Here is a 14,991-nt window from a genome sequence, read left to right on the forward strand (position 1 = left end):
CTAATCACGTTGAGAAAATTCATCAAGCGAAGATTAAGTATGAGCCGAAATATTAAGACACGCTTGTTTTTCAGAGGAACGAATTGCAATAAACCTTTTAGGTATGCGTCGCGAACAACGTGAGGCGCCAGTAAGCCGGGATAATAACGTGTTCAGCATGCGAAACCCATAAAACACGTGTGCGGTAGTTCATATTTCGAGAAATAAGAAACATCTTTCCACCTGGCAAACGGTGCATGTGGAAACCGCGCAGGAAACGAGTATGAAGGTTTCTGCCTTTTAAAATAAAAGCGAACGCTCAGGGAATGGGCGGAAAGGCTGAGAGGTAGAACTTTTGCGCAAGAATTGTGGCCGCGCGCGGCCTGACTAGTACTTGCATCCATTACCGTATTTTCTGGTGGTGAGGTAATTTGTTATTAAGAGTGTAGTAAATCGCCTTAAACTATCGGCACCTTGGCCACCCTTTTTTGTTGCTAAGACATGAGTCAACGTGTCCTTCTGGGAGAACTAGTATTGTGCTATTTCAGCAGATACGTCTATACGGTAGAGGAAAGTGTCAAGGTTCAGAATTAAGGCCGATTCAACTGCCTCAATTGCTTTCTTGCATGAAACGAATAAGGCTAATCAGACACTTGGTACTTTTTTTGCGATATTTGTTACCTCGCGGAATAAAAGGATATGTTATGACAAATCAGGGGTAAGGTAAAATAAATGAAAAAAAGTTAGCGGATGTAACGAAGTCCAGAAGTGAACGACGATGCGGTCCCTGCGTCCAAGCGGCATATGACGACATATTAATGGGGGAAAGACCAGCTGCCACCACTTCTTACAGGTAAAACTGAAGAAAGTTGGCAGAGTGCTTCTGGTTCCCATTGTTTAAGTATAGTTTAAGTGTATACTAACCAATTTATCATTATAAAAATGACGTATATATTGTCTATGAAGTTTTCTAGATTCGACTGCCAGCTTTAGATTTACTACTACTACAGTCTACAAATGGCTTGCTTTCCTTTCCTTCATACACTATCCATATTAAAATTTGTCTGTCATAGCGTATAGATAAATGTCTAAGAGCTTAAGGTTATAAATCTGTGGGTAGTCTAAAGACCTAATTAACTGAAGTCTATAATAATCCATGGACTTTCTAAAGAAGCTGGCACAAGTTTCTTTATGACACAATAGACACAAGGTTTGAATGCCTTCCAGCCCTCAAAATGACGCACTAGTTTTTGAGACCGCGTGTATATAAATTAAACGATGTGCGATTCTCTAGGCTACATAATTTTTTCAGCGACAGACTGACTTCCTCATATAATGTTATTTCCACTCAAGACAGCGTAAACGTCAGCGTACACATGAGTGGCACATCAGATCAAAAATATTATTTCACAGTCTCTCAGTGCTTATGATTGCCACTTTAATCTTTGTCTGGTCTTCTATGCAAATTGGTCTCATTTAACAACAGCGCAAGCGGCTCTCTGCACTGCGTAAAGCTGTTGCTCTATGCAGCACTCCTTTCACGGTTTCTCTCGTCGCCCTTTATCGTCCCTGAATATCTAGAGTAGTCGCCTGCTGTGCAATAAAAATATGCTAGAAACGGGCACGCACCCGATAAGCACCCGACTGAGCGCACTTCTCTATGTCCCAGAGGGGGTAAGACGATCAAGCCGGAACAGGATTTGTCACTTTTGTACAAGTATTATGGTATGTTATTTCTCACAAACTTAGAGAGGAAGGGTGATAAGATATGCTGTTCCTGAATAATTTTGGCATGCTGCATTATTAAATATTTTGTGTGCACTACATGCGAAATTTTGTTCCTTTTCTTCAAAAATGCAGACTCCGTTACTTCTGTTAGCAAACGTCGCTGAGCATACTTGCAAGCCTTTCTTCGCTACACGTGTGACGCTTGCATCAATATTCGATATATCGGCATGTATTTTGTTCTACGCATTGTTTCATTCGTCGCAAAGGAAACAAGATAAACGTGCGGGTCCTATGCGAGCCTCTATACCTAGTTGTCCATAAATAAACGCAGAAATTCAATAGTACTAGTCAAAGCGCCGCATTCATTCTCACTTACTGCACCAAAAGCCTTCGCAAATAAACCAGTCAACATGTATTCTGGTGTCAGTCTTTTAATCAGCCATGGCTAGGTCATGCTCGGGTGTCGAAAAGTGAAAACATAAATGAGCATCAGACAAATACATCGCAATAACCACTTTCCTTTCTTTGTTGCAGCAAATCCTGAATGACCTGGGACTGCTCAAACACCATTTTCTTGCATGGTTGCCGCCTCGCAACCAAAAAGAAAGATGGAAATTCTTGTTCCTTGCAGGTCATTGCCGGTCATTCTTGAGCCAATTGAGCAGAGTCACGGCAAGGCAAAGGCAAGGACATCAGTGGATTTCGACGCACCCTAATGCATTTAATGCAAGCCTGACGACAAGCCATAAGGGAGAGAAATACGTTATTCTGCACATCTAAAGAGTAGAGAAGGAAAGCCCTAATACGGGGCGGGTAACCGCAGAGAAAGGTGCCGACTGCTTGTAGTCGCGCACGTATGCCACCAGGTACTAAAAACTAAAGAGAAATAAAACGAATACGTGTGACTACGGAGGACTCCCTAAACTTGGCTGCAAAGGGTGCTTAAAACGAAACCACATAATTGTGCCCTGGGGAAGGTAACGTGTAGAAAATGGACGCCACTCAGGAACGCTCTACATCTATTAATTCGCAGGGAGGAGGAACGTGTAGCTGGAATCTCTCCTGGCGATGCCGTATAGGTTCGTCCTTGAACCATAAATAAAGAAGCTTGCGCCCGGCGGGAGCCAGACAGACTGCGGCACGAAACTGGGTCCGAGATGGTATACGTGCGGAGAGATCGAAATTTTCACCTCACTCTCGGACAAGCCTTGCAGGTACCGTAGCGGGCTCCCGGCGAGCGACGGCCGATCGCCGCTGGTCGAGAAAAGGAAACGTGGCGCAAACTCGACTGGCCTTCGGAACCGGGATGCGCACTGCCGCCGCAAGGTGCAATCAAGCTGCTATCTCGAGCATTGCGGTTCTTCGGGTGCTGATCCATGCAGCTCTCATGAGCGAATGGCCGTTTAGCGGGCACTCCCTTTACGTGGGCGTATCGCTATGCGGCCACTCGGCTCCAGAGGTGATGGCCCTCTCTTCGAAGGCATCTTGCACTGCGTTCTTAAGCACCATCCTCTATCTATTAGTCGGGGGTCCGGGATCTTCTTGGCGTTTTTATGTTTGCCATAAAATATAAATTTTGCAGTCGTTCAAGCCGAAAAGCATAGATTCTGCTCCGCCAAAAGGAAAAAACTGCTATAAGCTATCGCTAAGAGAGCTATAACACATTTGTGGAGACTTAAAGCTGCTTGATGAATTCTTAGAGCAGTTTGTTGCAGAAAAACGACCGTTAAGAACCTTGAACACGAAGCACAGTGCGATACAGTAAGGGCGTGTGCAGCATTCCTATCAAGCCTGTAAATAATAGCGTATAATTTGCATCGGTCTCCTTTTTGTCCTCTGGCAGTTCCGCCACCTACAACCCATATCTTGTGCAATGAAGAAAAAATTATTGAATCAGTACAGTTGTATAAACTGCAGCAGACTCCTAAGCTATAAATATAACATAACATAACAAAGTATAATATAATATATAATAAACAACAAAGTATAATATAACAATATTCCATCGTGGAGGTAATCATAAATCGGGGTAGATTAGTAAATTAATTTTCGCGTTAGGTCCAAATATAGCTCACAATTTACTCAGTTTTCCCTCTCTTTTAGCTTTTTTGTTGCGTATATGTTTGGTTTGGAGCGTTCGCACTACTGCGTTCATTTATGAATTTTACATTATTCCTAGACCTAGCACCTCATGCGTTTCACAGATGGCGCCACGTACTTGTACACCGCATATTGTTTCATATCTCGCTGTGCAGCAAACATCGTCGTTCGTGCATTGAACATCACAGACTTCATGCAGTTCCATCTGCGCCTATCCTTCATTAAACCTAGGTATATACACCACACAGATATATCATCTCGCTAAAGACAGAGACCCAAGCCGTACCATACAGGCTGCCGTCACCATCGAACCCCCAGAAGCCAGACTAGTCCGTTGATGAAAGGCTTACCAAGGACAGACGCGATCCAAGATTGAAGCCGCGGCCGTGATTACGGCCGCGGCCGATAGCTAGAGCTAGTGAAACTTGGTTAATGGATAATTCGACCTCTACACAAACCTCTACTTAACGAAGAAGCACGAATACCAAGTTACTTCCTATTTAAGAACATGCGTATTCGATTACAAAGAAAATTTCATCTTCGTCATAACCGAGGTCAAACAACGCTCTATATACATGTTCGACAGCATCGAACTGCCTAAGGTATTTTTTTGCTGTGCTATCGATTCTGGTGCGTGTGCTTCGAAGCCTCCGCACATTCATAAAAAAATAAATAAATGAGATACGCAGCTGTCATGTTTTACTCGTCATATGAAGGAACTGAATGCTACTACGCACTTAGGAACATGAGAGTTTGACTCTGTATCTGGCCAGTGAAAGTTAAGCTCTGAAAATTTATTGCGCTGTTTAGGTTGCCATATGGATGCTTCAAACAATATTCTTCGATTCTGACGGAACTTATAGGGCAAATTTCCTTTTACTATGGCGGAATAATAACAAATTATAGCCCCGCTAACTCTGGAACAAACGGTTATGCAGGACCACTGAAACATATAGTTGTCGTCATCGATTTAAAATCAGTCAAGACCGAGTCTCGTATTGATGCCTTCATATTCACGTACCGAGGCAGCGCAGGGTGCCTGCCACCTGTTCGGCCATAGGCAAAGGTTTCTGATTATGCTGGTCATCTGGGGTTCTAAAATATAGAGCGAATTTTTATTGCCTGGGCTTTCCACACTTTGCCTACACCTAAACGCAGCTCACCCTTCAGTTTCAAAACGCTGCCGTTAAACAAAAACTACGGTATTAACAGGGCAAAAACCTATGAGGCTGCTTAGGTAAGAATACAACACCGGTGGTCTGTCGAGCATGTACGTTTTTTTTTTACTTCCCACGTAATTTCGCGCGCATAAGATTTCAAACTGAGCAGACCTGATCGAACCAAAGTAGGCAACCTTGAAGAGGGCACCAGCACACTTCCGTAAATGGCACGGAAACGTTCACTTTTAACGACATGTCCAGGAGTGTCAACCGCTGGCTGCCGCAAGAGACACGCCCAAAGCGGCCGTGCGCCGCAACTTGGCCTCAAAACTCTCACGCGTGCCCCGCTGAGCGACCTTTCAGGTCAAACCGAAAGTGCGCGCTATTTCACGCTTTTTGTTTCCTTTTCTTTTTTCGGCTGAGCACCGAAAGTGGCTTCGTCGTGTCAGACATGCAGATTTTTCTGGGCGGCACGAGACGAAATCCCCGGCGACCACCCTTTTCACGCTCGGGTCTGTCTTTCCTCGTAAGCACCGCGAGCTTGCACGTGCTCTACTCGTTCAGTGCCTGTGGCCATATTCGCGACACGACCACCGTCACCGCCGGGAAATGGTGGCTAATTCATGCACATGTCGGTTGGCGCCTTTGGCGCCATGAAATAGAAAGTAGGGCGACGTACTCCCCGAGACACGACGCCGCACCCCCGCTATATAAGCTCGCGAATTCCTGTTGACAGCGAGCTTTTCTCACCCATTGCCGAAGCGCACCTGGTGAGGCCTCCAGAGGATATACGCGCAGAGCGGACGCCGACTACCTCGCACGTCCACAGTCTAGAAGAGCATCTGTGTGTCGCCGCGGTGACAGCCCCCACGAAGGAAACAACCATGGTATTCCAGGTGAGATTGTGCGGAAAGACCGGGGGCGAAGCCATTGCTTGAAAGTGTAGTGGTTGTGGTCGCTTCAGATACACTTCCTCTCGGCCTCTCGTTATTGCCGAGGTATCGAAATGCGTCGCTTGCGTTTCGTTTCTATATATACACGTAGCGCAGCACCAAGAAGCGCAAAATAAGGAAACAAACGCAGGCGTGGGAATGATACGGAATGAACAACTTCTTCGTGGCGCCAGAGCTTCCTGATGTCCGCAAATGGACGCGAGCTGATTGCCCGGGAGGCGCGCTATAACCTGGCGCGGATGAGACACGTTAGTTTCCGCGAGAAACGCTTTCTCGCTGTTTCCTCAGACAGAGCTTCGGTTGCACACAAGCCTCTGCTTTGCGTAACGGGAGGAAGTGTGTCGCACGACACATCGTATAGAGCAAGCATTTTTCCTTTTTGGATAAGCATTTCCAACTACTCAATGCAAGTAACCGCCGACCTTTATCTGCAATGTTTTACATCGCCACTGCAGTTGAAACTCTTTTGTAAAGCTGCAGATTTCCTTGCCTTGCAAAGTCGAAAAGCCAAATCTGTTCAGCATCGCTCCTCAGATATCAATATATTATTTTCTTGCCGATGTCAGCATGTACTCATCACTCAGTGAGCGAACAGGACTAAATATAACCCGAAACGAATCGATAACATAGAGGCACATTAATGCTGATAACTGCTCCTGAATTTCGCACAGCGTGGACCTTCTTGCTTTGCATGGTTGATGTTTGATGTTTATGTCAGAGATCCTGCGCATACTCAGGACTTCAAGCATGTTCATTTCGTTTCCGTACTGTTGCCCCTACGATTAAAGTTTCGATTGGAGAGTGTTGAACTTGGCTAACTTTGTAGATGCTGCGTAGTTAAGGAGGGAAATTTGACAGTGTGGCGCAAGGCACAACCAAATATTATCAATATCAGGTTCATGAACATCTTTGCTACTACCATTTGGTTCGCATTAAAGTATTTGATCTCAATAGTAGATGAAGCGGTGACGCTCAAGCGATTTAACGAGTTCCCACCTCAAGAGCGAATATGACGTTGCACAGTAACTTCAAACCACTTCTGTATATGTCTTAAAATCGGATATGCGTAAGATCTAACTCGCCTCTCGCGTTTTTGGTTTGTGCTTAGCAGAACCTGGGCTCCCGTATGACCGAGAGTACATTTCCGCCGTACAGAAGCGGTTTTCGTATTAATTTAGGTAAGCCATACAACAGATGGAAGATTCGCAGTTCAAAAGCCTCCAGACAGGCCTGCACCGATTACAAATGTGAAAGTGGAAGTGTAAAGCACAAAACTTGTCATTGCAGATCCGTAGGTGTTCGCAAATATGCCATTAGCAGCTGACTTTCTGACCGCATTCCCAGTAAGCTAAAAATTGACTAATCGTAAGACCCGTCTCGTTAAGTCCAAGGCAGCTTAAAGTTCCAATTAATTCAAATTCATGCGCAGCGTTAACAATACTGGTGCATCCAAATTTTCCTAGTACCAAGGTTTGATATCTGGATCCAACCTCTGAACCATATTTAACTGCACTAGTCATCCTGTTCAACCTCCACGTTGAGAACAGGTTTATGTGGCCTATCAGACACGTAAACAGACTTCGGGGCACCGTTCAAAGACGGTTTGTTTGGCATCACAAAACTAGCTAGTCAAAGAACTTGCTTTAATCGGGAATGTATGGCTAAGTACTGCCTACGACATTCTCGGCGCATGCCGTTATGGCGACAGGTCGTCCTTCGGTACGGATTTTGAGATAAGACGCGGGCACCGCTCTGCCGCACTTTTCGCGACGTGGCCAGCCATGCGTGTCGCTCTCCATAGTCAAGGATGGTCCCTTCATGCACTGGACACCTGGCTTGGGCTGAAAAGCTGAGCGTGTGTTTTGCCGGTCACACGCTGTATGTGGGTCGCAATCGAATACCGAGACGCTGGTGCAAATGAAGCCCTAACAGAAAATTAAGTCGCGAGAAGGCAGCAATCAAGAGCAAGAAAGCATTTGACATGTTTTCGCCTGGCTTCTCCTTGCAGGTGTTTTCTTACGAGAGCCTCACTCGCGTACAAAATCTCGCGTGCTGCCCCTAGCATAGCAAGGACGAAAAGTGGCTTAATTTTGCGTGCCACGTGCTATTAAGCAGTACTGTACTTGTTGATTTCGCTCAGGTACTTTGGTGAGTGAATTTTAAGGACAAATCATATTGTCAACTTGAGTACTGGCATTGACCAGCTGATAATTAATAAAGAGACGGAATACTTTTTTTTTTGTTAAAAGTAAGCTGCATGAAGAATTAAAGGCCTTGAGTATAAATAGCATCAGTATGTTTTCGTTTGCTCATGCTTTGGTAAAGTCTGCTGCCCACAGCTTTTTTACAAAGGAAGGTTAAAGATAGCAACTTTCCATGGCGTTGCTTTCAGACTGGACTTTGCAGTATAAACCCGTTTAGATCAAGGATGTTTGCTATTCTTAAAGAGACGGGATAAACACATGCTGTTTTCATTCCTCCAGGGGTCGGAAGGCCGGTCGGTATGTTTCGTAAAAAAACATAACCTCAGCAAGATCGACTAGCCGAGGACTTTTAATGTTCAATCACGTATTTCAAACCGTTTCCATGAAGCTATAGCGTCAACTAATTAATCAACATAAAGGAAATAATAGCTCACAATTTAGGAACAAGCACGGGTTTACTTACCGATAAAGAAATATTTTAATCACTTCGCTCATAAAACATCGTATGTAATATCTTATCTCGAAATAAAATCTAACAAAATATTCCCGAGCCTGCAAATTGCTCCTAGCATGCACGTAGCGCTAGAGAGCAAAAGCGACTGAAATATGTATACTACCGCTATGATAACTAGGGGTCATTTCTCGAGACTGTCCATGTAGGTTCAGGTAAGTTGTAGATGTTTCACAGCAACACATAAAAACAAGAACTTAACCCTTCAATGCAAAAGATCATATACTCACCCTACGGCTATAAAGCCAAGAGATGCTTCCCATCTCAGTAGGCGGATACTAGCGAACCTAAGATATAAAGATGCTATCCGTTCTCAACAAGAGAAATAACAAGAGCAGGCTTTGAGGTATTAATGCACCCCGGCCTGACGTACTGCACGGATGCATTCTATAGTTCTTTCCAAGCAAACGACTGGATTCCATTGCTGTTATAGCGAAACGTAATCGCACCACTGCAGCCAGCTGTGCAGTTAAAGTGTGATAGTCTGATCATAGGCAATACATCATGATCATGGTTTACAGTTGCTCTTGATTGCGGCCGTCGCCAGCTGCGCCCTCGCCGGCTATGCCCGGCCCGCACTGGCGGCTCCCGCCGTCGCCGCACCCGTTCTCGCAGCGCCGGCACCGGCACCAGCGGTCCTTGTGCAGGTGAGTGGAATTGTGCTTATGGAGGCAGCTTTATCGCTATTATAGTTAAGTCCACTTAAAAACACAAGCGTGTCCCAACGGAGAGGAAGTACATCAGTTTTATAAGCATCGGCTGTGGCCAATTTTTCCCAGTCTACTTGTTGATTACATTGAATAGAACGAAATCTTGCTCCGCAATAATAGCATAACGAAATAAAATTTATTCCTTAGCTGCACCTTCCAGGCTAACGCTGCTTTACTGAACAAAAGGAGAGTGACAGTGGGACATCGGAATGTTTACTCGGACAGCCCATGTCTCAATGGCAGTAGAGTCTTTTCTGAAGCACCAGCGTTAGCTGTCAGGTCACAGTGCTCTCACCTGAAAACATAGGCGGCATAAGTTTTGCATTGTCCAGCAAGAAGTTTTAACATTCCACGATTGTCATAGTGTTTTTAAGTGCGGTTGCAAATCAGGTGCATTATGACCTCTGTCAGCTTCTTGTGTTCTCCTGTGTTTCTCCTATTCGTCTGTTTTATAAACTGTGTACAGCAGCCTATATGGACACATATATCCGTTGCTTTGTTACTTCCAGTGTTCTATTTAAGTAACTGCTTAAAACTATTGCGTCTATCGTCAATCGTTCGCAATGATCGACTTCGTGTGATACGTTTCTCCCTTGCCAGCCTCCGCATCCGTACAGCTTTGGGTATGACTCCAAGGACGAGTACGGCACCCACCAGTACCGGAACGAAGTGAGCGACGCGGCTAACCAGAAGCGCGGAAATTACGGCTACAAAGATGCCGGAGGCGTCTTCAGGCAAGTCGACTACGTGGCCGACGGGGCGGGTTTCCGGGCCAACGTATACACCAACGAACCCGGCACTGCTCCTTCGGCGCCAGCCGCTGCCGCGTACACCTCGCCAGCCGCTGCCGTGCCCGCACCCGCGCCAGTGGCACGGCCGGTCGTACCCGCCGCTCCCCTGGTGGCGGCTGCGCCTGTTCGTCCACATTTCAAGCCCGCCCCAGTTGTCGCCCCTCCGGCTCCTCTGTTCTTTGGTCCAGCTCCCTACGCCAGGGCTTACCCAGCTCCAGCGGCCGTCGCAGCACCTCCCGTGTTCCATGCCCCACCGGCCGCAGTTTACGCGCACCCATACCCTCCCGCGGCTCCGGTCGTCCACTCGGCGGCGCCAGTGTTCCCGGCGCCTGTCGTGCATGCCCCCGCGCTGCCGCCACCACCCGTCTACGGCGTACGGCCAGCTGCGGTCGCCCTCACGGCTCCAGCACCTGCTCCCCTGGTAGCCGGTGGACAATACTTTCACTACTACTGAGAGATCACCTGAGGTGTCCGGGATAAATCACAGATCAACCATGTCACTTCATCGGTCGTTAATACGACAACCAGAGCAGACGGAACGTGCTCAAAACATCGAATGGATAGGTCTTTGATGCCCAGTTCCGGCCCAGTTATTCACAGAACAAGAGACGCTGCATTACTTGAACTGGTGAAATGCGAACTCGCATACCAACTAGGCCTACAGACAAAAACCAGCGGCGCAATGGGGTTTTTTAGAGAAAACCTCAATTGTTATAGCCAGCCGCCAGTAAGCATACGAGAAAATCAGACAACCATTGTAGCGGGCATCTGACGAAGTTTTTTATACTGGAAATAGCTGCAGGATCGGCCTAAATAACACTAAGGGCATAACTGCAGGTTTCATTCCAACTGTCTCCTAGAAACCATTGATTTTACAGGCGGTTGCTGCTGCCGTTGTAGAACACTAACTGCGGTCATCCCTTATGCAAGGCCTAGATGTCTGACCTGCAGAAGGCTGGTTATCAAAGGCAGAACATGCAACCTTTATGGCCGCTACACGTTGTAGAAGGGAGTGCGAGCATCTTTCGGTTGTCGTTGTGCAAACCACATTAGATATATCTAGGGGTAATATTTATATTAGTTCAGCAGCCAATAATGGTTTCAACGTTTAGAAGCTCGACAATAAATGTAACTCTCTCGCTAAATTATAGTTCTTATATATGAAGACCACGATTTCACATTTTGCTTGTTACGTATGTTTGCTTGTAGGCTGAAGCTGTCAGAAAATTCTTATCTATTAAAGGTTATTGTCCAAGAGAAAAAATTTCATAAGTCATTCATGATTGCATCATAGTAACATACATAGTTTCTTCCCAGTTGTGCATAGCATTTCTTATGCTGGGCGTTGCACTGTTTGTGTAAGTTTCAAGCACTATAGTCTAGTCTAACACCCTGCACTTATTGATAGAAAGGCTCCCTGCTTACATTGTTGTCATGTTCCTTTGCATCGTAAAATTGCTTCTTACGCAGCGACTTCATAACTTTTGTCCAGACGTGCTTTTGTATCTGGCACACAGCAGTCATTTGTTCAAAAGCTGAGTCAGATTAATGGCTTCCACCTGGTGCAACCGAAGTGTGCGTTCATTTGTCGCACTGGACGTAGAGCGTTCATGTCTTTAAAGTACATTCATTGAAGGAAGAAGCCTTCATGCATTCATGTTTATTCCTTTCTTTAGTTGTTTTCAATGTATGTATTTTCCTCGGTGTAATAAAAACAAAACCGGAAGGAAATTTTCGATTAGACACGTTTCATAGCCTTTACACACATCTACATTGAATTTAATGCTGTCAGGATAGTTGCTGACACATATAAACAAACTGGAAGATTTCTATTACTTTACAATTTTGGTGGCCAGCCAAGCATAGCTGGTTGCACTGGTAAAGGCTTTTACTTCTCTTTAGTGGCCTCTCATGGACAACCATTACTTTCACATTACACACACTGCATCGATCTGTGCATCGATTTGAAACGCACGTAAACTAAGACTAGGACAAATTTCGTTGTCTTTCTTACAAGCAGACAAAATGCAAACATTCTCTGGAACCTTTGATATAAACCAACAGATAACGCTAGGCTAGTGAAATATCCCAGAGAGAAGGACTACATGCATTTCGGCATGTTATCAAAGACAGGTTATTTTAATAACAAAATATGTCATGTATTCACGCAATAACTATGCAAGGACATTTTACTTCATTGCGCTGACAAATAAAATCAAGTAAAGAGGACGAAATAAGTTTTAGAAAGTCCGAAATACAAAGTAAAACGCAAAGGAGCGATATTTTTTATTCGCATAGAGCAGACAGAGCACGTGCCGCTGCCACATGCCTTGAACGGTGACAGCGACCTCACAGCGACAACCGTCACTGTAACTGCGTCCATTTTGTACCTGTTTATGGGATATGTAGATTTATCTCGGCTCATTGGCGCGATGTACAGGTGGATCTACCAATAATTTTGGTTTGGTTACATTCAGATTTCACGGTCATATGCGCTGACCCGAACATTCAGTGGAAAAAAATTAGTTGTGGTTTAGCTCTGCTTAACTCTAGTTGAATTGTGAAAGTAACGGCGGAAGCTTCTTTTGCCTGCTACATTATTCCTCTGTCACGCCCTATCACTGTAAGACGTGCTACATTATTGGGGGCACTTAAGCTCATCCTTTAATGGTGCGACGCGAGATCTTAAGCGGCCATCCCACATATAAGTCATGCTTCAACCAAGCCGTATGGACCTGCCTGCGGGTGGTAGGGGTAACGAGAATGCAAAAGGTTCTGGCAGGCTGATTTTGATATCACCCTCCCATATAAAAAGGAGCGACCCGAGTTGGCAGCTCCTGCCCGTGGCATAGGGGTAACGTGAATTCAAATGTCATGGCAGGTTGATTTCTTTTTTATGAGGAGACCGTAGATACGCCTCTTCACGGCGTAGGAGCTGTAACTTATGCTCTTCATAAGCAACAGAATATAACACAGTTTTTATGAAAACTCATCTTTTCACCCTCATTTCTACAATTCCTTTATATCGGTTTCTTTAAAAAAACAAAAAGTCACTTTTAAAAGTGTCACTTGGTTTGGGTATAAAATTCCTCGCCGATTAATCTTAATTTGACACTCAGAGTGCTGTTTCTAAGCAACATATTATTTCTTATACGAGGATATGATAGACAGATACTTATATTCACCACTGCATACTGAAGCGGGTCTCTTACCCCAGCATACATAATTATAAGCACTGCTGTAACGTGCACTTTCACATTCACACAAAGATTGAAGGCGGCATCTTAACCATGAAGTCACACCATCTGTGTATCAGTAATTTGCAATTATTTAATAAGTCTATGTTTATTTCCTTGCAAGAGCATAGTGAAAGCTGAATGAGTCTTCGCGAGTTCGTCTAGAAATTGAGAACACAAAACCGCCTTCACGTATATAACTAATAACTAAGATGCAAATACATGTCACTCAAAATGCGCTATTTCAGCCGTTATGTACACATTTTGCTCGTGAGCACTTCTACTGCGACCTTGGTTCCATTTCCCACGGTTTTCGTTACCGAAGGCGCGATTTTGCTTCGGCAACTTGGAACGAAAACTATTCAGTAACCTAAGATTACTTCGAAACCAACATCTTTCAGAACTGCGCTATTACGTTGACATAAATTTTTCTTTGCCAATATTTGAACGTTATCGTCAAGCAATGAAAGCCTATTGAATATCTCTAAACGGCGTCCTATTCATTTGATTCAACGGTACGTGAGCCTTAACGCTGACCGTTCAGAAGCATCCTCAGAAAGTGCCAGTTTCGATGCCTCTATAAGATGCATGACAATTCCCAATTAAAAGATTGCAGCTGCTATAAAAATTGATCGCAATTAAAATTGCTATAAACTTTTAAGCACCTACCAAGGCTTTTTTGCAGATGGGCTATCTTGTCTTGCTGCTGACCACTGGTTCATGGTTAGGGGCATTACAGATGCATGCTATAAATACGGATAACTGCAGGGAAATAATCAGAAGAGCTTCTGTTCGTTTGATGTCAGCAGGTGCAGTTCGCATCGAGGTCATGCTAGAACTATTTAAGCGTCAAAACACCACGTGCATCGGTCGGCATTGAAGTAAGCCAGATAAGCCTTAACGAGATCGTGCATTCCGATCGGCTGCCTCCCGCTGGCAGCCTCTCTCTCCCCGAAGAGTATTGGAAGGTGCGTTTGGCGAGTAACGTTGTCCGAGCTGGAACGTTGTCCGAGCTGGACGTGGAGGTAGAAAGCAAATACCGAATAATTGATCAAAATCTATCCTGTGGCGAGGAAGCGCTGAGAGCTGCAGGGCCAGCTGACTCTTCCGTGCACATATACGACGTGGGCGTTTAAGACAAGCAACACGTGGAGGGGCTTGAAAACGCGGGGAAGTTCGCTCCACTTTCCCAACGCCTAGCGCTATTTTCGGACGACACCAAGCACCACGCTGATCACAAATGCCGGCCTTCGGGATTAGTTTTCCGACACCCGCTTTAGGAAGAGTCCAGTCGCCTTTAGGACGCGGAAACACGTGCGAAAAAACGAATGAAAATGGCACCGCCGTGAGCAACTTCTTGTCGTTTTTGATTAGTTTGATTATTTTGTTTCGTTCCGCCTTATCACATCAAGGTGGACCGAAAAAGAGTCTTCACAACTATACAGACAGGGAACGAGAGGTAAAATAAGACAAAATACAATAGAACTAAGGCAGGCGCACTTTCAATTCAGGTTGATGTTTTCTTTATTGGTGAAATAGCGAGCAATTGTGCACAATGTTAGAAATGAACATGCGACCTCTATACAAATAAGTGTAGCTTAAAGAATTCTGTTATTCCC

At 45.0% G+C, this 14,991-nt stretch overlaps 1 protein-coding gene across 1 annotated transcript; it reads left to right on the forward strand.

Annotated features, from left to right (window-relative positions):
* Positions 1 to 5,851: 5,851 nt before the first annotated feature.
* LOC146199144 (uncharacterized) lies at positions 5,852 to 10,896 on the forward strand. The gene is made up of 3 exons (XM_084592056.1): positions 5,852 to 5,863; positions 9,157 to 9,282; positions 9,946 to 10,896. The coding sequence occupies exons 1-3, from the start codon at positions 5,852 to 5,854 to the stop codon at positions 10,588 to 10,590; spliced, it is 783 nt and encodes a 260-aa protein (XP_084448182.1). The 3' UTR covers positions 10,591 to 10,896.
* The last annotated feature ends 4,095 nt before the right edge of the window (positions 10,897 to 14,991 follow it).

This window comes from Amblyomma maculatum, chromosome 2 (genome assembly GCF_055883805.1).
Source record: "Amblyomma maculatum isolate TAMU_Amacu chromosome 2, ASM5588380v1, whole genome shotgun sequence".
Taxonomy (NCBI): Eukaryota; Metazoa; Arthropoda; class Arachnida; order Ixodida; family Ixodidae; genus Amblyomma; species Amblyomma maculatum.

Bases quoted from the DNA above. Each gene is read 5' to 3' on its own strand.
- LOC146199144 (XM_084592056.1), top strand. The intron at 9,283-9,945 runs GTGAGTGGAATT...CTCCCTTGCCAG, and splicing joins CACCAGCGGTCCTTGTGCAG to CCTCCGCATCCGTACAGCTT.